At 39.8% G+C, this 22,729-nt stretch overlaps 1 protein-coding gene across 1 annotated transcript in view; it reads right to left on the bottom strand.

The window, feature by feature from the left end:
* SP140 (SP140 nuclear body protein) overlaps positions 1-22,729 on the bottom strand; it is a 93,294-nt gene that overhangs the window by 69,050 nt on the left and 1,515 nt on the right. The window contains exons 2-6 of the mRNA XM_081052126.1: positions 21,943-22,074; positions 19,091-19,264; positions 4,397-4,574; positions 3,127-3,295; positions 661-744 (exon numbers count right to left, since the gene is read on the bottom strand). Coding sequence (XP_080908252.1) covers positions 661-744; positions 3,127-3,295; positions 4,397-4,574; positions 19,091-19,122 — 463 coding nt within the window. The 5' untranslated portion in view covers positions 19,123-19,264; positions 21,943-22,074. The remainder of the gene's footprint in view (positions 1-660; positions 745-3,126; positions 3,296-4,396; positions 4,575-19,090; positions 19,265-21,942; positions 22,075-22,729) is intronic.

The following is a 22,729-nucleotide window of genomic DNA, read 5'->3' as shown; positions in this document are numbered from 1 at the left end:
TATTGGTTACAATAGTACATAGTTCATATGTGAGAATTAAATGAATTGATCCATGTAAAGTATCGACCATATGCCTAGTGCTGCATGAAAGTTAGGTGTTACTATCATCATTATTGAAGTTATTAAGGCCCTCTGTTTTTTTCTCCCTTTTATTCCTTTTCTTTGTCCTCTCTTTTCTACACAGTACCACTCCTTCCACATTCTCTTCTATACACAACTACTACTCGTTGTCTCCCTCTTTACTTTTATTATGAGTAACATTTACAACAATTCCTTCTTTCGACACACCAAGGGCTTCCCTCTGTGGACTTGTTATATAAGATCCAATCCTTACTCTTTCTCAGATCCACTGAATTCCTAACTCAAAATTACCAGAGTCAATTCTTCCCCTTAACTCTGTCTCATGGTCACAGTGAGGTCTTCTCTCTTGGGTTCATGTTCCATCTTCTTCTTTGTTATATCTGTCTGGCAATATGCTTGGATTCTACATTGGGCTGGTGAATTGGGAACCCATACAACACACCACTGCTCTGGCTTCCCCATCTCCTTCTGTATCCCTTCCTCAGGGTACACTCTCCACTCAGCAGCTCAGCCCCCTGACCTCTCATTTCCTTTGCTCTTGGTAGATGAAAAAATGAGTTTCTCTCAAGTTATAATTACCTTGTTCACAGCTTAACTGGAAGTTGAGTATCTCTCTTGTGTCTTCATCATCAATAAGTTGGCAATTGAAGTTTTCACGAATCACTGAGAAGAGGAAGGAAAGGGCATTTGGAGACTTCAGCAGTGACCAGGAGCTGCACCTTACCATTACACACCTAGGAACATTCTGGACTCTGGTAATTCAGAGGGAAACTTCTAGCCCTCAGGGAATCCTGGGCTTCAGGGGTTCTCATGTGACTTGTGACTTAATGTTGCTCCTGGAATTCTACACCTGTTCCACATAGAGATATACCTCTCAAGATTTAAAAAGGATGGACAGTGGGTAAGGTGTAAATCATGTTTAACCCCCTTCATAATGATCAAAAAACAGTGGAAGCCAATTTAACATAAATAATATATGGGGAATTTGTTTTGTAAATTATATGCAACTAGGAATAGGAAAGGAGCAGAGAAATTTCTTCAGAAGAAAAGCAATGCCTATAGAGAAACTGACCTATATTGAAAGAAAGGAAGAGAGAGAGAGAGAGAGAGAGAGAGAGAGAGAGAGAGAGAGAGAGAGAGAGAGGCAACATCTTTTAAGGATGAGAATTTAAAAGAAAGGAAGGGAAAAAAGAATGAAAGAAGGAAGGAAGGAAAGAAGAAAAGGAGTAAGGGAAGAAGGGAGGAAGGAAAAAAAAAGGAGGAAAGAAGGAAGGGAGGAAGGAATTAAGAAAAAGGAAGTAGCACAACCCCAGAGTGGACTGGGTGGGAGGGATTACATGAAAGACACTTCCTATAAAGCACAAACAGGAATTGAGTATTTTTCAAAAGATGCAAACAGAAAGTGAGTATGTTCTGAAGGCACATACAGGAAGTGCATATACCATAGCTCTACCAGTGACTCAGGAAGTGGTAACAAGAAGTTCAAGAAACCAGCCCTGGGCACTTTACTTCAGAGCTGCACTTCAAGGTGACTCATCAAAGAGATGGAAAAGCAAGACTCCCAAGACATGAGGGGGAAAAAAATCAAGAAATACAAAAAGATGCCAGGCAGAAGGACAGATGATAGAGTACACGTCCTGCATATAGCAAATCCCACTGAGTAGTCACGGCAATAGAGAGGGTGTGAAGGTAGAAGGACCTATCAAAACAACAGATGCATTTGCCATACCCAAGACATGCTGACTTCATGTCCAGACATGTCTAGAGGAGGACATGGTAGGTAAATGCTGTGTGAATCAGTGGCCTAGAGAACATAAGGGGGGGACCCAAGCAAAAGCATTTCAAAATGGGGGCATCTTCTCCACTCCTACTACCAGCTTGGCTTTGGGCTACTGACCAGCAGCTCCCATGGACAGCAGGGTTAGGAGGCACCAGTAGCAACTTCCACTGGGGACAGGTGGGCAGCTGTGCTGAGACAGGCAGTGGGCAGTGCAGGCCCTCACACGCCCACAGCAGCAGTGAGCCTGAGAAGTACAGTACCCCAGCACAGGGAGCTCCAGAAACTAACACGTGTGATGTGGGTGCTAGACCCTGTAGGGGTATTTCCACAGTCCATGGAGAGAATTAGAGCCCCTAAGATGTAGGTAACAAAAGTAACTGCCATTCTCTTCATGTCCACGGCCTGGGGACACCCTGGTTACAAATATAATGCTGACTTGAAATTTGTGACAAGGTATTTTATTTCCTTTATTCCTTTCTCTGACTTGGATATATCATAGTGCGAAAATGACATAGCTCTTATTATAATTAAAATGTGGCTTTCACAAATCAACACATCCCATCTTTACACTGACTTACTTTTGCTCTGCTTAAAAATCCTTTATTGCTTCTTTATTTCCCAAATAATAAACTTCAAATTCCTTGACACAGAGTGTTAGACCCTCAAAAAAAATATATCTCTTCCAACTTCTCTCTTCAGAATTATTTTCCAAGCACTCCCTCCCATGCTCTATTTATTAGCCACAGAATACTTTAAGTCCACAGTTTCTTTCACACTTTGTAGCTTTCACAGGCTGCCCCTCCTTATTGTATGGCATGTGCTTATCTTCTCTTCTGACTTCTCCACTCTTTGTTTGGAGAAGTAAGTTGGCCCAGGATTGTACTTCATGACGAATTTTCTAATACAAAAAAAATCTTTTCATTTTTGAGCATGTCTGCGATTATCGGAGAGGGCTTCCTCCTTTCCTACAAGTGAACATAATTCATGTCTCCCCCCAGAAAACTAGACTCTCAAATTGTATGTTGCTTAGCACAGAATTCAGGTCTTAGCTGAGGAATCATTTGTGGGATTACTTGGTTAACATCTGTCATTCCCACCATGTGTCAGCACCATGAGGACATAGGTCATTTGTGTTTATTTCAACACTGTATTATCATGCGCCTGCCACACAGTAATCACTCAATAAAAATTTTTTCAAATGTTAATGAAGAGTGAGTGAATGAAATGGACTTGAATCTGCAAATGTCACTGAAAGCTATAATTACCATTTTGGAAGTTTCTGCAAATCTCTAGTAAATCAGGATAGGCCTTCAGGTTAACCTTGCTGAACAACGCATCCAGAACTGTCTTGTCAAATGTCTTCTCCAATTCACTGAGAACATCATACGCCACTCTCTCCACTGGAACCAGATTTCTACAAGCTTCTTGAAAATGCTTAAAAATATCGAATAGACAATTTTTTAGATATGCAACTATGGGTTATAGAAGACTCAGATTGTAAACAGGGTATTTGTTTGTTCTCTTGTAAAATGTTAGAATGTTACATATATTTAGATGACTTAAGTATTCTCCACCAGAAAAATAGACTATCATTTTGTGAACTTGACTCTCTGACGTTGATGTATACTTGACAGAGTAATTCTGAAGAATAAAAGTGGGTTCAGGGTGGGTGATGAGGGTAAAGGGGATCAAATATATGGTGATGGAAGGAGAACTGACTCTGGGTGGTGATCACACAATGGGATTTATAGACGATGTAATACAGAATTGTACACCTGAAATCTATGTAAATTTACTAACAATTGTCACCTCAATAAAATTAATTAAAAAAAAAAAGTGGGTTCAAAGTTGAATGTGGAAGCGTTAAGAGCCTAGCCTGGATGCTTCAGGAGTGGCCCTGATTGGTAATGAGCGGCCATTTTGGTGACTGGACAGTAACCACTGCCTGCCCCCAGGACTGACTTGGCCTGAAGGCTCCAAGAAACCAGAAAATCACTCTACTGTGCTGTGAATCTGACAAAACTACAAAGAAAATTCACAAAGAGAAATAGAAGTCTTGTCTTCAGTATCCCCAGGAAGTCCCACGGCTAATGGTTACCTGCATTCTAGGGCTCCAGAAATTTCTAAAGAACATGGAACAATTTGGAAAGGGAGCAGCAAGTATCTGCTTTTTAAATTTATCCACAGCTTTCCTGTCAGTTTCAATAAACTCAGGTTCAGGTGTGTAAAATAAGAGAGCTTTGTAATGAAACATTGCCCAGCTCACTTACTTAGATTAATTATAGTTATCGGTGATGTTCTGCATGTATGGAGAATGCCTGTTTCCAGTCCTGCCGCATCTCCATCCCCATGCCCCTCCACCAACATGTACAACATTTACTGTTTTCTGTGATGCTGCTTCTCCTGTCACCTCCTTACTTATGAGATGGTGAAGGTCCTCATTCATAGGCGGACCTTTAACCTGTTCACTGCATCCTGAAGTTTGCAATCCTATAGTGAGCAGCTGTTTATCATGAGGAAATTCTCCTCACTTACTTCATACATCTGCTCAGGGATATAGCCACGGTCACGGAAACACATCAGGAGAGGAAATGGCTTCGTTATTGCACTTGCAATCTCCACCTTATTTTCTCTGAAAAGGCTGAAAATGAACTCATAGAAAAGCTGCTCCTCTGGGCTCTGGTCCTCTGGGTTCTCATCTCCTGTGCACATCCTGAGATAAAAAAGACACAACGTAAAACAGACATTGAGTTTCCAAGAGGCTTGTGGTGGCTGGAAGATTTCAGAGATGAAAGATAGTCAATGGAGAGTCAACATGCGTAAAATAGTGTTCTTGTGGGGATACCAGAATAAATGGAACTTACTTACTTAGAGAATAATCAAGGGTGCAATAGAAGAAAACAGTGAATTGAAGAAAGACTTGTACAGAGAAGTGAAACTGTTCATCCTATGTTAATCAAAACTACTGTAAAAAGAGTTTCATGTGAACCTCTTCCTGACCCTGGAGACATAGTGGAGATCAGGAGGGAGCTGTAAGGATACAAACAGGATTGTTCAAAAGGCAGTACACACCAGGATCTACTCCCTAACTTCTCCCTGACCCCGCCACACAGAATGCCTGCATCCAGAAAGGAGAGTAGAGGTTTCTTCTTACGAAAAATGGAAATGACTCAGAAAATTAACCTTTACCTTCACACATTTGGGATTCTCCAAGCAAAGGCCACAGGTTTGCAAGCCAAACTCATTAATTGGAGTTCCAAGCTAGCTTTTTGATGCCTCACCCTTAACAAACAACAGGCCACAAGCTTTGGTGGAAACCTATCACGTGAAGGAGTAGAACCAAGATGAGCAAAGAAAAAACATGACCCCAGCATAAATAGAAATATTACAAGAAACAGGAGACTTTTTCTCAAAAACCAAATATTGTCATACAGGTAGGAGAAGATATTTGCCCAGGCAGTCACGAGGAAAAGACCAAAAAATAAGATAGCAGGCTTGGAAACTAAACTTATTGCTGAAAAAAATTTTAAGTTAACTAAAATAGTTGTAAAATAAAAGGGAAGGAATTTCCCCCCCAGAACATAGCTGGGGGGAAAAGAAAAACACTAAAGGAACAATGAAAAATAAAATAGAAACCCTAAATGTCTTAAAATAGTTGTGCAAGTCTATAGATTCAAAGATAGAATGAAATGATTCAAAATGTACAACCTGTTTAAGTATTCATGTGTAAAGGAAAAATAGTTGTGCAAAGGCTCAGAAAATACTTTGCTCATGTACACTCTGAGTTGGCCACACAGTTCTCAGTGTCCAGTGTTCTTTGCTTCTGAGCAAAGATAAGATTGCATCTTCCTGCCTTCTTGGATTGAGGGGTATCACACTAGCAGAATAATTCAAAGCCAGCATCTAGTTATCCATGCTCACTCTTCCTTTGCTACAGTGGGTGTCATGTCAGATGGCAGCTACCGATCAGCCAGAGACAGTGTCCAGTGTGAGAGTTCCCAGAAGCAGAGGCTGGTGACCCACTGAGATTTTGGAATTCTTTATTGCAATAGAATAATCCATCTCATTCTTATTGACACACTCTCTGGGACAAATTAGTTGATGCTATACTAGAATAAGAGAATCAAGAAATCAATACCAATAGAGTCCTGGTACAAAAGAAATGGCAGACAACTAAATTCAGTTAAAATACTGATGTCTAAAAGATTGTAAATTTTATTTGAGAACAAAAAAAATCACATCTCAAAAAATTATTTTAGAACAATAACTCTCAAAGAATGGTCCAGGGACCAGTGAACAAAAAAGGGGTTCTATAACAAATCTGACAAAATCAATGACCAAAAGCAACCTCACAGGGTAATCTGACATAGATTCCTAACTGGGCAGGTCATACATCCCAGGCACATAACTTCTTTACTAAAAGGTTTATCTTTGCCTTAAGCAAGCCCTGCACATTGTTCTTGTGTGTGTAGGTTAACACACCTTTGAAATGCCAGAGTAATCCTCCTTTTCAGACCCCTCAGAGGCATAACCACCCTTAAGGGAGGACGTGATCTTGTTGCCTGTACACCATTCTTACTGTGAATGTTAAACGTTAACTTAACTATCTTGTATCCACCAATGTAAAACAAGTATCTCTCTCCATTTTACTTTTCATCCAAGCCTAGACATTTCCCCACATTGCTTTCTCCACCTCCTTAATCCACCACCAATAAGAATCTTCCTTATGTTCCCTCTTTGGATTACAAATGCATAAAAAGAACTGCAAAACTGCCACTCTCCAGAGCAGTTTTTTAATCTGTTTAGAGCTTGCTTCCATGTCATCAGCTTGGCTCAAATAAACTCTAATAGACGCTTGTAAACTTTTTCTATAGGTTTGGATGTTTCTACATTGATAGTCCTCTGGGATTCTACAAGTCCCTTCCAGGTGTCACCAACAACAAAACTGTTATCATAATAATACAAAGATGTTATTTACCCTTTTCTCTCTCATCCTCTGACAAAGGTGTAGTCAAATTTTCCAGAGACTACATAGTCTGTGGTATCAGAACAGATTGAACGCAGAAGAAGATAGGAGAATCCATCTGCCTTCCACTGAACCAGCCGTTAAAGAGATTTGCAAAAGTGTAAAGCATTGCTAATCATCTTATTAATTTATTTTATTTTGGAAAACAGTTATTTTTCATAAAATATGTCATTTATGTTCAGCTAATGAGTTCATTATTGTTGTTTTTAAACAAATAAATATTTTGGAGTGTTCAGAGTTTTAATTTCTAATGTGGTAAATACAATAGATATCACCCACACGAACAAAAGCTAGTTCTTTGGGGTTCTCAATGATATGTATTTATATAAAAGGGTCCTGAAACAAACAAACAAAAAAAAGTCCTGTTTTAGAAAGAGAGGATATATACTAGATATAGTAGTAAAATTATACTAGTTTTAATGTAAAACATCAAATTGTATTAAAACTTTTAAATTGAATGCAGGCAAGTTTCACAAACTGAGTTAAATGACTTATTTCAAAGACAGGAAACTCAAATAACATAGTTTCACATTTGATGCTATCAATTCGACAAATATACATTAGAGAATTAGTTAGAAAACTCTAAGGGTAACAAACAGAGTCAAAATAAGATTATAAACCTTATAAAAGAATAAAAGTAAATACAATCTGCTTTCCTTAAACAGAGAAAACAAAGAGGCATAAGTGCAAAAAATTCATAAGAAATAGGATATATGTCATTTAAAGCAGATTAAATTATCATCTCAAATTATAAATGACCAAAATAGAATCTAACTACAAATGACACAACCAAAACAAAGTGACATTTACAATGCTAAAGGTGAAAAGATGGACAAGTTACATAAGATAAATATAAACAAGATAGAAAGCCAAATTTACAAAATCTGTATTTTAAAAGTAAAATTTAAGACTATTAATAGATAAATCTTTCATGGTCATTAGAAACCATTTAACTTCCAATCTTTAACCCCTAAAGTATATTTTTTAGAAATGATATATGGCGTGTAAGTTTTACAAATTAGCAAAATATATTCCTTAATAACCCTTGATCTTAAACACACAAGAACATGCCCAGTATTTGGCCCTAAATTAATCTAAATAATAGTAAGGAGAAATCAAACAGGTTACATGTTCTGGCTATAAGATAATATTACAATAAGATCAAATTTTCATAGAAAAAAAGTTTCTTTTAAGAAAATTCTAAACTAATGGAGATTTTTAAAGTTTACTAGACTTTTGGTTTTAGCGCTGACACGCAAAGACCTTGGACATCATCACTCACATCCTTACAAAAACAAAAAAGCTGAACAAACTGAAAATCAATGACTTTTCATGTACCTAGCAGAGAATTGAGGTCACAGGGCAAACTGCTACACCAAAATCTGGATTGATAGGCAAATTTAAAGAATCACAGATAAAATCACCTACCTGAAGCAGAAGCCACTAGAGCCATAGGCCAGTAGGCATAGTAAAATGGTAAATTTCATGCGTTGCTGGAGGTTAAGTATTGACTGCATGAGAGCGAGAAATTCCTGGGACCAAGGCTTAGGATAGCCTCTAACATTTTGTGGATTTCTCCTCTAGGAACCCCACCAGGTACTCTTGGTAAAGAGCCAGATAAATCTCATTGTGCTTCTGGCAAGGGAGGAGGAAAAAAAAAAAAAAAACCCTTGGAAACAACCAGATTATTCTCCATAACAAAGGCCTACTCTCCAGAGAAAAGTACTTTATCTAAAACTTACCTGATCTAGGAAAAGGAGAATTACCAAAATACAGACCCTCCTACCCTTTCAGTCTCATCCAGATGAGGTGGGGGAAGGGAAAATAGCTATGAAACAATTCTAAGAGGCACAGTCCAAGAACACAGTTCCACTAAAAAACTGAGATTTAATCATAAGATTATATAATTCTTTCCCTCCAACAACTCACTACTATATCAAAAAGGTCCAGTAAATAACTGTGCATTACAGTTGAAAATGCTGCAAGGCTCTATTTAAGAAAGAGTTCTTAAGGAAATCCAAAGAAAATACAGGAAACAAACAAAAATAGCGGAATCTGAAGCCTCTGCCACTGACAGAATATACGTTCAACATGGCCCAGCTCCTAGCCAGATTAACATAAAATATCCTCACATTATTCACTTACTTGTCTCAGTTCCTGTTACCTGATACATCAAATGTGGCTTTCAAAAAAAAATTACAAGGCATGCCAACAGACAAGGAAAAACACAATCTGCAGACACAATGCTATCATCAAAACCAGACTCACATATGGCAGGTTTTCTACTTATTAGACAAGGATTTAAAATAACTGTGACTAATTAATATGTTAAGGGCTCTATGGAAAAAGCAGACAACATGCAATGACAAAGCAAGGAAAAAGACAGAAACTCAAAGAAATAATAAAATATAAAAGTGTAGAAGTCAGAAACACTACAACAGAGATAAAGAATGCCTTTGATGTGCTTATCAGTAGGTTAGACACAGATAAGGAAAGAATAAGTGAGTTGAAAGTACGTCAATAGAAACTCCATAAATTAAAATGCAAAGAGAAAAAAAATATGAGGACAAAGAAAAACACAACAGAACACACTAAGAATGCTGGAACAATCTGAAAAGTGTAATAAATGTGCAAGTGGAATACCAGGAGAAGAAAGAGAAAAAGAGAACAGAGGAAATAGCTGAAGTAGTAATTGCCAAAATCTTTTCAAAATTACTAACAGACAACAAACCATAGATTCAGGATCCTCACTAAACACCAAACTGTATAAATACTAAATAACCTATACATAGTAATGTAATATTCAAACTTCAAAAAAGCATAGACAAAGGAAAAATATTGAAAGAAGCCAGTGGGAGGAGGAGAAAAATATCTTACCTATGGAAGAACAAGGATAAAAATTAAATCAGATTTCTCATCAGAAACCATGCAGGTAAAGAAATTGAAGAAAACTATTTAAAGTAATGGGGCGGGGGGGAACCACCACAATCTACACTTTTATATTCTTTGAAGTTAACCTTCTAAGAGAAAGAGAAATAAATATTTTCTGAAACAAACAAAAACAGAAGTAATTCAAGATTTCCAGTCAAGATGGTGGAGTACATAAACTGTGCTCACCTCCTATCCGGACCATATCAATTACAACTAAACTACAGAACAACCATCATTGAGAATCACCTGAAGTCTAGCTGAACTGAAGCCCTACCACTATGGACATACAGAAGAAGCCACGTCAAGACTAGTAGGAGGAGCAGAGCCACAGAATGGGTTGGTCCCACACCTACATGTGACCATTAAAAATTGTGAGGGATATCTTGGCTGCAAAGGTCCCCGCAAAGGAAGGAAGAGTCCCAGCCCCACACCAGGCTTCCCAGCCCAGGGTTCCAGTGCTAGGGAGAGAAATCCCCATAACTTCTGGCTGTGAAAACCAGTGGAGTTTGTGGCTAAGTGGGCCAAAGGGTGGCTGCAGTCCTAGGCACTCCTCTTAAAGGTTCCATGCAAGGACTTATTCACTGAAGGAGTCACTTACTTTGAGCTCCGGTGCTAGGGCAGAAGCTTGAAAGATGCCAGGGACATATGGGTGAGGAACTGAGTTGTCTAACTTCAGGGTGAGGGCTGGAGGGGCAGCTTTCTCCCAGAGGGAGGAGCTGGTGTAAGCCATTGTTTCTTTGTTGAGCCCTCCCCCTGCCTGTATGCAGACACAAGCAGATGTCATAGGTAGGTCTCCATCAAACTGGCTATCACCTTTCATCTTGCCCCCCGCCCCCACAGCTAGTGATTCCATGAGACCTCACCTACCCAACTCTCAGGCATACCCAAGCCACTTCCAGGGGCTTTTCCATACAAACACCTATCTTAGCTCATGCTACGAACTTTCATAAAATTTCTCAAAGGTTCACAAAACCCAAACAAGCAATATCTGGCTCTGGTATGTCCTATACCTCTGGCTGAGCAGCCCTACGGCCAGCACGAGCAATAGCCAGCCTCAATTTGCAGATTGGCCTTGAGGTACCTCCAAGCCCAGTGCAGGCAGTGGCCATCTTCAGATTGCATTCTGGCTCATAACAAGTGACCCCACACAGGGCACAGGCTGCAGCTTACTTGGCCTCTCAGGAGGCCCCAGGGCTGGTATGCCTGGTGGCCAGCTTCAGACCAAACTGAAGCATCACCCAGCTGCCTCCGAGGATGACACACCCACCGGGCAGACTGTACAGGCACCAGAGCCCCACTAAGGTGAACCCTGCACTATAAGGTCAGCCCTTGCACCACAGCTCCTCCACTGTAGTCACAGTCAGTTCTCACAACCAATTAGCCTGAGGGTCAATCCTCCCCTTGACATGCAAACAGAAACCAAGGGTCAACTACAACAAGATGGCACACACAACCCACACAAGGGAAACACCTGGAGAACCCAGCTCTGGTGACCAGGGAGACTGCTCAACTGGGTCCCACAGGACCCCTACTACATTAGGCCACTCTACTAAGACTGGGGTGCATAACAGCCCTAGATAGAAACAAACACAAGGAAGCAGTCAAAATAGGGAGAAAAAGAAGCATGTCCCTAATAAAAGAACAGAACAAAGCCCCAGAAAAAGAACTAAACAAAATGGAGACAAGCAATCTACCAGACACAGAGTTCCAAAGACTGGTTATAAGTATGCTCAGCGATCTCAGTGAGAACATTAACAAAGAAATAGGAAACATAAAAATGGAAATAGAAAACATTAAAAAAAAACAGTCAGAAATAAAGAATACAATAACTGAAATGAAGAATACATTAGAGGGAATCAACAGTAGATTAGATAAAGCAGAGAATCAAATCAGTGATTCAGAAAATAAGATAGCAGAAAACACCCAATCAGAATAGCAAAAAGAAAAAAAATCCAAAAAAAAAAAAATTAGGAGAGTTTAAGGGGCCTCTGGAACATCAAACATACCAACATTTGCATCATCAGGGTACCAGAAGAAGAGAGAGAACAAGTAATTAAAAACCTATTTGAAGAAATAATGACTGAAAAGTTCCCTAACCTGGTGAAACAAATAGATATACAAACCCAGGAAGAGCAAAGAGTCCCAAACAAAATGAACTCAAACAGGCCCACACCAAGACACATCATAATTAAAATGACAAAGGTTAAGACAAAGAGAGAATCTGAAAAGCAGCAAAAGAAAAGCAGTTAGTTGCCTACAACGGAGCTCCCATAAGACTAACAGTTGATTTCTCAACAGAAACTTTGCAGGCCAAAAAGGAATTGGCAGGAAATATTCAAAGTGATGAAAAGTAAGGACCTACAACCAAGATTACTCTACCCAGCAAAGCTATCGTTTAGAGTGGAAGGACAGATAAAGTGCTTCCCAGACAAGAAAAAGCTAAAGGAGTTCATCACCACCAAACCAGCATTACAGGTAATCTTAGATGTCCTTCTTTAAGATGAAAAGGAAAAAAAAACAGATAAAAAATACGAAAAATAAAATGGCAATAATTACTAGCAACAATTACCTTCAATGTAAATGGATTAAATGCTCAAATCAAAAGAATGGGTGGCTGATGGATAAGAAAACAAGACTCTTACATATGCTGCCTACAAGAGACTGACTCTAGATCAAAAAACACACAGAGACCGAAAGTAAAGACATGGGGGAAAAATATTTCATGAAAATGGAAACAAATAAAACAAGCTGAAGTAGGAATACTTATACCAGACAAAATTGACTTTTAAAGAAAGGCTATAACAAAAGACAAAGAAGGACCCAGTAATCCCACTTCTGGGTATTTATCCAAAGAAACCCCAAATGTTACTTTGAGGGATGAATGCATCCATATGTCCATTGCAGCATTGTTTATGATGGCCAAGATATGGAGGTAGCCTGGGTGTCTGTCAATGGATGAATGGATATAAAGAGGAGGTGGTACATACGTACAATGGAATATTGCTCAGCCATGGAAGGGAATGGGTTCTCACCATCTGTGGCAACATGGATGGACCTGAAGGGTATTGTGCTGAGTGGAGTATATCAGACACAGACAGACAGATACAATGTGATTTCACTTATATGTGGAATCTAAAGAACAAAATAAACAAACAAATCAGAAACAAACTCATAGATACAGAAAATATTTTTATGGTTGCCAAATGGGAGGAGTTTGGGGGTGAGTGAAAAAGGGGAAGGGATTAAGAAGTACAAATTGGGGGGCATACAGTGGGTCAGTTGGTTAGAGCGCAAGCTCTGGGCAATGGGGCTGCCAGTTTGATTCCCACATGGGCCAGCGAGCTGAGCCCTCTGCAACTAGAATGAAGTCAATGAGCTGCTGCTCAGCTCTCGGTTGGCCAGGTGGCTCAGTTGGTTGGAGCGTGGACTCTCAACCACAAAGTTGCCTGTTTGACTCATTGAGTCCCACAAGGGATAGTGGGCTGCGCCTCCTGCAACTAAGATTGAACATGGCCCTTGAGTTGAGCTGCCCCTGAGCTCCCAGATGGCTCAGTTGATTGGAGCATGTCCTCTCAACCACAAGGTTGCTGGTTGGACTCCCGCAAGGGATGGTGGGCTGCACCCCCTGCAACTAACAGAGGCAACTGGACCTGGAGCTGAGCTGCGCCCTCCACAACTAAGATTGAAAGGACAACAACTTGACTTGAGAAAGTCCTGGAAGTACATACTGTTACCCTTCACCCCCCCTCCAAAAAACAAAAAAGAAGTACAAATTTTTTGTTACACAGTAGTCATGGGGATATACAGACGAGCATGCGGAATATAGTCAATAATATTATAATAACTATGTATGGTGTCAAATGAGTACTAGATTTATTGGGGTGATAGGAGGGGAATTGGGGGGCAGGGTATAAAAGGTGAAGGGATTAAGAAGTACAAATTGGTAGTTACAAAATGGTCATGGGGATGTAAAGCATAGAGAATATAGTCAATGATATGGTAATAACTATGCATAGTGCCAGGTGGATACTAAACTAGTCAAAGGGATCACTTCTTAAATTATATAAATGTCTAACCACTCTGCTGCATACCTGAAATTAATGTAAAATAATATTGAATGTCAAAAGAAAGAAAGAAGGAAGGAAGGAAGGAAGGAAGGAAGGAAGGAAGGAAGGAAGGAAGGAAGGAAGGAAGGAAGGAAGAAAATTCTCTGAGGATATACTCTGAAAGAAATGCTTTAAAAAGTTCTATATGCAAAAGGAAAATGATACGGGTTAGAAGCTCAGATCTACATAAAGAAAGGAAAAACTTCAGAGAAGGAATTAAACGTAGGCTCAATAATCTTTTCCTGTTCTAAATTGATCTAAAGATGGTTGTTTGTTCATTGTAATAATAGAAACTACATGGGATTTCACCGCCTCACTGGCATGAGCCGATTCCTCATAATAAATCCACATCTACATATGTATATATGTGTAGATATACATCATTATATATGTAATTCCCCATCCTACTGGTTCTGTTTCTCTGGAGAACTCTGACTAATACAGACCTTTAAAAGGGTGGTTTAAGTTAAATGAGGTTAGATTGGTGGGGCCTAATCTGTAACAATGCTATCTTTAAAGAAGAGGGAGAGACACCTGAGAGGCACACACACAAAGGCAAGGGCATATGAAAACAAAACAAGAAGACTGGCCATCTGCAAGCCAATGAGAGATGCCTCAGAAGGAACTAAACATGCCAACCCCTTCATTTTGAATTTCTGGACTTCAGATCTATGAGGAAATAAATTTCTGTTGTTTAAGCCAAAAAAAAAAAATAATAATAATAGTAACTATGTGGTTGTAGCATTTGGTTAAGTGAAATGACTTAACAGTGTTTTAAAAAAACGAGAGGATGGCCAAGACATGGAAACAACCAAAATGTCCTTCAATAGATGAATGGATAAAGAAGTTGTGGTATATATACACAATGGATTACTATTCGGCGTTAAGGAAAGATGATATAGGAACATTTGTGACCACATGGATGGATCTTGAGAGTATAATGCTAAGTGAAATAAGTCAGACAGAAAAAGCAGAGAACCCTATGATTTCACTGATATGTGGTATATAAACCAAAAACAACAAAAGAACAAGACAAACAAATGAGAAAGAAAAACTCATAGACACAGACAATAGTTTAGTGGTTACCAGAGGGTAAGGGGGTGGGGGGAGGGTGATGAGGGTAAGGGGGATCAAATATATGGTGATGGAAGGAGAACTGACTCTGGGTGGTGAACACACAATGGGATTTATAGATGATGTAATACAGAATTGTACACCTGAAATCTATGTAAATTTACTAACAACTGTCACCCCAATAAACTTAATAAAAAAAAAAAAAAAACGAGAGGAATTTTTTACTTTCTGTTGTAAGATGAAAGCACTGAGCATGAAGCAGTACACCATAATTTAAAATGGATATGACTAGTAATAAGTAGTTATTGCAAACTCTGGGGAAACCAACAAAAATGTTTTAAATGAAGTATAATTGATATATTGAGAGATGAGAAAGTGGAATCATAGAGTGCTCAATTAAAACAAAAAAAAAAAGAAAACAGAAAAAAAGAAGGAAAAATAGAAAAAAGATAAATACAATGAATAGAAAACACTTATAAAATTGTAGATATTAATCCAACTACATGAATAATCACTTTAAATGTGCATTAACATTAATTAATGCATTAATTACATTAATTAAAAGAGAGCTGACAGTAAAAAAAAAATTAACACCCAACTCTATGCTGTCTACAAGCAAGCCACTTTAAATATAAAAACACAGATAGCTTGGGCCGGCTGGGTGGCTCAGGCAGTTGGAGCTCCGTGCTCCTAACTCTGAAGGCTGCCGGTTCGATTCCCAAGTGGGCCAGTGGGCTCTCAACCACAAGGTTGCCAGTTCAACTACTCGAGTCCCACAAGGGTTGATGAGCTCCGCCCCCTGCAACTAAGATTGAACATGGCACCTTGAGCTGAGCTGCCGCTGAGCTCCCGGATGGCTCAGTTGGTTGGAGTGTGTCCTCTCAACCACAAGGTTGCCTGTTCGACTCCCGCAAGGAATGGTGGGCTGCACCCTCTGCAACTAAGACTGAAAGGACAGCAACTTGAAACTGAACAGCACCCTCCACAACTAAGATTGAAAGGACAACAACTTGACTTGGAAAAAAGTCCTGGAAGTACACACTGTTCCCCAATAAAGTCCTGTTCCCCTTCCCCAATAAAATCTTTAAAAAAAAAAACAACACAGATAGGTTAAAGTGAATGGATGAAGAAAGAGATACCATGCCAACATTAACTGAAGGGAAGCTGTAGAAGCTATATTAATTTCAGATAAAGCAGACTTCAGAACAAAAAAATTGCCAGGGATAAAAGGGCATTATATAATGATAAAGGGATGAATTTCTCCAAGAAGACATGGCAATCCTTAATGTGCACGAAACCAACAAAGTAACATCAAAGTACATGAAAGAAAAATTGATAAAACTAAAAGGAGAAATAGACAAATCCACTACTGTTGTTGAAGACTTTGAAGAGAGTAAAGACAGGGAATACATAGAGTGCAGTCATTTTAACAAAGCTGTTAAAATTGTTAACATTATGAAGGCTGATGCATAAGAAAACACTTCATTCTTGTTCTAACTAGCCTAGGAACTTAAACTTTTTTTTAACTTTCCAGTCTTATGTCAAGATATGAGTGTACATCTGAACTTCCAGATAACCCTCTGATTACCCTCTGAAGGACTCAGTATCCAGACCACTTGAATACTCCCTAAAGTACTCCTATATACATCCATCTGACATCCATTATCCAGACCACTGGACATGACCAGACCTCCAGGTGCCCATCTTCTGGACCACTTGGCATCCATCATCCAGACTGCCTGACATCTGACTGATAACTGTCCTGGACCAACCCTAGGGTAAGAATGAAGGGATGATAATTCTCAAGAATGTCCTTTTTACTATAAGGATTTTTCTCTTTTTCTGGAACACTTCTGTGTTTTTACCTGTGTTCACAGATTGCAAACTCCAAAACCCTTAAATAAATCTGTATTATTTATTTCTAGTCATTGCCTCCAGACTCTTTTTGAGTTTGTTCAACATCTTCAGTACTCCTCTTTTAGTAATTGATAGATCAAGCAGCCATAAAATCAGTAAGAATATAGTTGACCTGAACAGCACCATCAATCAGTGTGATCTAATTGACATTTATAGAATATTCCATTCAACAACAACAAATACATATACCCCTCGAGCTCACATGGAATATTTAACAACCTATATCACATTCTGTCCTGTAATACAGACCCTATAAAATCCAAAATGATAGAAATCATAAAAAAGTATTTTTAGACAACAATGGAATTAAAGTAGAAATGACAGAAAGACAGCTAGAAAGTCCCAAAACACTTGGAGATTAAACAGCACACTCCTAGAATCAAAGAAGTCTCAAGAGAAATTTAAAAATATTTTGAACTAAATGAAAATGAAAACACAGCTTATCAAAATTTATTGGATACAGCAAAAGCAGTGCTTAGATGAAAATGTGTAGCGCTAAAATGCATACACAATGCAACATACAGATGTGTGATAGAATTGCATATTTGAAACCTATATAATTTTATTAATCAATGTCACTACAATAAATCTATTGAAAAATTCATATATTAGGAAAGAAGAAAGGTCTAAATCAGTAACCTAAGCTACCACCTGAGGAAACTAAAAGCAAAAGAGAGAAATATAAACCTAACACAAGCAGGAGAGAAGAAACCATAAAAAATAGAGTAGAACTCAATGAAATTAAAAACAGGAAAACATTAGAGAAAAGTCAATGAAACCATACTTGATTTCTTGAAAAAAGAAGGCAATAAAATTGCCAAAATGCTAGCCAGGGAAACAAAGGGAAAAGAGAGAAGAGAGAAATTACTAATATCAGAAACAAAAAATGGTTCATCACTATTCATCCCAGGGACATTAAAAGAATAAGTAAGAAACAATACTATGGACAACTCTATGCCTAAAAATTTGATAAAAGATGAAATGGACAAATTCTTTAAAAGGCACAAACTACCAAAATACACTAAAGGAAATATAGATCATCTGAATAGGGCTGTATCTATTAAAGGAATTGAATCAATAATTAATAGCCTTCTCCCCAGAAAGGCCCAGGTGGTATCACCAGTGAATTCTACCACACCATTTAAACTACCATCTCTTCCAGAAAATGGCAGCAGAGGCAACAGCCCCCAACTCATTCTATGAGGTCAGCATTATCCCCCCACTCTCACATTTCAGTGCCCTTCTTTTTCTTCCTGAGGCCAAAGGCTGACTGGATTTCAAGCTCCACTCAGTCACCTTTCCATGGAGGAGTGGTGGTCAGGACATGCTTTCTGCCACCAGGAGGGATAATGATGAGTGCTGAGGACCCAGCAAGCTTAAGTGCTGCTGGTGGCAATGCCACTGCCTTCCTGGGGCATGGCCAGTACCAGAAATAGCCCCAGCTCAGAGTGCAGGGTTAGAAGAGTTTCCATACAATTATGTATTGCTTTAATTTTTACCAACATGAATGTATTACTGTATTTATCTTGCATTTTTAAATGACAATTTGCACCCTTCTTTAATCAGATGTATATTACATCCCAGAATTTATTTTAAAAAAAAGCAATGCTCACTCCTCATCTGATTGCATTTGTCCTTGGGCCCTGTCTATTTTCACTTCTTTCTGTCAAGGTCAGAGGCACTGAGTTGACTCTCCAGCTCAAGGCCACACAGATGGGCTCTGAACAGAACTGGCTCTCAAACTACCTGGAAACTGGAAAAAGTTGAATAATAGCCAGGCATTTGACATGGATATTAGTTTTTCTAAAAAGACCTTTTGTGAACAGAGTTGTCTTTGGGCTGGGGAAAGAGGGAGTGCTAGGGAAATGGGAGGTCTCACAGGGCATGAGGGATCATTCCACCCTGCAGCAAGGCCCCAGAGGTGCGAGGGACTTTCAATAGCACCAGCCCAGCTGCAATGGCAGTTGCGAAAAAAGAAAGTGGCAGGATCATGGTGGCTTTAAATTTCCCCCAGCTTCTCCACTGCAAAGTTAAAAACTTGATTTGCTCATTATGTGTTTACATGTAATCTCATTCTATTGTATACGTGTGGAATGAGGCTGGGTAAACAGAAACAGCAAAAGTAGATGTCAGCCTTATCAGAGATGAAGGGCAAGAGAGGAGACCAGGACTAACCTGTAGTTCAGATTGCTGCCTCCACCTGCCATCTTCTACTGCTGGCCCCACTGGGCCATGGAGTTGGCCTAGATCACACTTGGTTTGACTTCCTCTGCTTCTCTGCCTTCCCAGAGCTCTGACAAGAACATCTACCCATCGATAGACAAATTCTCTCAGGTGCGGCACCAAAGGCTAGAAAAGGAAAAGTGAAATTGCAGAGCAGTGTGATGTGGATGCAATGACACACTGATTGTCCCTTGGCCCAACCTCCAAGGCGGTTCTTAGCCCCTGGGAGGAGGAGCATGGCCAGATCTGGTCAGAAGATGGCGGGCCCCTTGTTCATGCAAAAAAAGGAGGACAGAAAAGTCTAATTAACTCAAAGGAATCAAAATGTTTTCAGGCAAGGTGGCACAATTACATTGGGAGGAAGTGAACTTTATGTTTGCAAGGGGACTTCCCCTTGCTGAGGTGGCGTAAAGAGAAAAAGGGAAAGCCAAGCACTTCAGATCTTCTCTCAGGCCCGTGGGCTGGCTGGGCACAGTACTGAGCCTGGACTGGATGAGGTAGGCCCAGTGTTTGGACACATGGCCAGGGAGAGCCCAAATGCTTAGCACTGTAAACTGGGGAAGGTGATCGTCAAATTTCTGGAAAGCAGCCAGAGTTAAGAAAGAACTCTCCCAACTTCTGCAACCGGGGGAAGTGCCAAATTTGGGCACAGAAGTCTACGTGCAATTCCAAATTTTTTTGACTATGTAGGCACTGTACAAATGCAACCAGAGTTATTAGGAAAAAACTGAGCTTTAACTAGTGGCTGAAACCTCGAGGAGAGCAACAGGCTTCTCATTGGATAAGAAAAGGTTTAGACCTGATGACCTTGGCCTTAAAGGACATGGTGGTGCTAGCTAACCAGTGCATTCCATTTATGTTTGTACAGAATTTTTTCACTTACACCTCGCCCTCATTCTGTAAAGGGTTTGAAGCAACTTATATAGACACTATCTGCAACAAGTTGAAAGATAAAGAAATAGGACCAAAGTGTAAATAAAATAAATAAATAAAACTGGAGAACTAGAAATCCAGGCAGGACAATGGGTCAAAGACAGAGGCAGATGGGAGTCAGGGTATCTGTAACACCCAGGGCCTCAGTCACAGCAGTGAGACAAATGAGTGGGAAGCCAGAAACATAGCAGAATTTTTCCAAAGTATGTTCCATTGAATTCCACTTCTTTGGGCTCATTATAGATGTGCTAGAAAATTTGCATAAATGTGTTTGCAAAGTTCAGAGGGTAAGAGATTTCTACGTCTCTGCCCACTTTTGCTCTTTCTTTCCCCCAAAGAAGTAGATACCAGTCTGGCAGGGACAGATTCCAGGACAGTGGGCAGGGCCTGTGTGCTTACCAGGTGTTGCACATGTGGGGACTACCTGCCTCTCTCTACCTCTCTCTCTCTTTCTCCCGCCTCTCACCCTTCCTCCCTCCCTTTCTACCTCCTGACTTTGTTGGGGCAGAGGTGCTGGTAAGCTGAGCCTCTGTTAGTCACCATTGTCCTCCACTCTTGACCTTCATGGGACACAGTGGCCCAGACAAGGCCTGACACAGACTGCCCAACCCACTTTGGTGTGGCTCTTTCTCCTCCTTCTCTGCCCTACACAGCAGGCCAACACTGAGCTGGGCACTGACATACATGTGCCTGTTTTTTTGCTTATAAGCACAAGGTCTTTGGTTCCTCAGCTGACTGGTGGTAAGACTGAAGGGGTATCCATTCAACCTGATGAGAAAGCCCTACTTTGCAATATCATGCATCAGCCGAGATAACACTGAGCTGGAATTTTAGGTTCTATTTCCCACTATCATGTTTTTCTCAACATTCACGACAGAATCAGTCTCTCTTGAATAAAGAATGGCTGGACCAAGACCATCTATGACCATCAGACGATCCCTGGTTCCTAACGCAAGTGTACAGTTGTCTTCTTCTTCTTCCATGTGGTCTATGGGGTAAGAAGATTCTGGCCTGTGTCCTTCCTCTGTTCTCCCACCCAGCTTTAGGTCAAGTAGGCAATACTCTCTGAAGGCAAATTGATGCTTTTTTTTTCACCTTAAAGATTTCTCTCCATTTTGCTAAGTGCACGAAATCTAATACTACATTGGCTAGTGAATTGTACAGTCCTGATCACAATTCAGTTCTACTGTGTTTCCCCCAAAATAAGACCGGGTCTTCTATTAATTTTTGCTCCATTAGGACTTATTTTCAGAGGATGTCTTATTTTTTCATGTACAACAATCTACATTTATTCAAATACAGTCATGTCCTCTTCTTCTGGAACATCGTCATACTTAATGCGTTTGTCTGGCTGATGGACTTAACTGGGGCTTATTTTCGGAGTAGGTCTTATTTTCTGGGAAACACGGTATAAGCTAATTTGCTATTTTTACCCTGCTTGCCAAAGTCTCGCAAAGTCCCATCTTAGAACACTAATGGATGTTCACTACTTTTATGTCCAATTAAGTCAGATAACCAACCCCAGACTGATTACAACTCCATCTCTGGTGCCAATTTTTTAATCAGTTGGGGTTTGGGGGTATAAGTAACCAAATTGACTAACTCAGCCAGAAATCAATTCCTTGGAAGTACATTTGATAGCTCACAGAATTTATGGAAAGGCTGGAGAACTGGGATGAGACAATAGGCAGTCTGGGCAGTGAGATTCACCCACCCAGGTCATCCCACTGATCCCAGGTACATGAGATGTGGCTGTAGATGTAGTAAATGTATTTTTCTCATTCTGATTAGAAAGGAAGATCTGAAACAGTTTTTGTTCTCACATGATAGATACTGCTTTTCAGTTTTGTCTTGGGGTAACAATAACTCACCTGCCCTTTGTCACAATATAGTTCAAAGAGATCTGGATCGTCTGGACATCCCATACATCACCACAATGATTGATTCCATTGGTGACGTCACGGTCATTGGACAGGATGAACAAGAGGTGGCCAGCATGCCTGCTAAAGAGGAATAAATGACTGACCTGCGGTAACTGGAATGAATCCAAAAAGCATTTTGATGAGCAAAGGAAACCACACATCCAAAAGCACATAGCGTATGTACCCATTGACGTAAAACTTGAATACAGGCAAAACGAACCTGCCATAATAGAAAGCAGATCCATACTTGTCTGACGTGGGGGCTGCAGAGGAGACTACCTACAAAGGGCACAAGGGAACTTTCAGGGGTGATGGCATGGTCTCTATCTTAATTGTGGTTCTGTTTGTATTTGTTAAAACTCATCAGAATGTACACATTAGATGAATGCATGTTATATTCCATAACATTGAGCTGAAAAAGAATGACCCATAATTTAGTGAACTCTCATTACATACTATGTCTCTTGGGTGTGAAATCCCAGGTGAATTTTTCCCATCATCACTGTATTCTCAAGTTTGTGCTCTCTAAAGAGAAGTATCTTTTATCCTTATTCACATCTTTTTCTAGTTTAATGATTTTTTTCAAGCTGACATTATGTTCCCGCTCCTGCTTTCTTTCCTCCTCCACCCTTCCCGTCCCCATTTTGCTGGTATATCTCTGGGCAGGTCTAAAGAAGGAGGTTCTTGCATGCAGGCTTCTAGGATGTTCATGAAGGGGATTTCCAGGTTAAGTGAA

This window comes from Rhinolophus hipposideros, assembly GCF_964194185.1.
Source record: "Rhinolophus hipposideros genome assembly, chromosome: 6".
In the NCBI taxonomy this organism is placed as follows: Eukaryota; Metazoa; Chordata; class Mammalia; order Chiroptera; family Rhinolophidae; genus Rhinolophus; species Rhinolophus hipposideros.
This window is presented reverse-complemented; position numbering and strand designations above follow the sequence as displayed.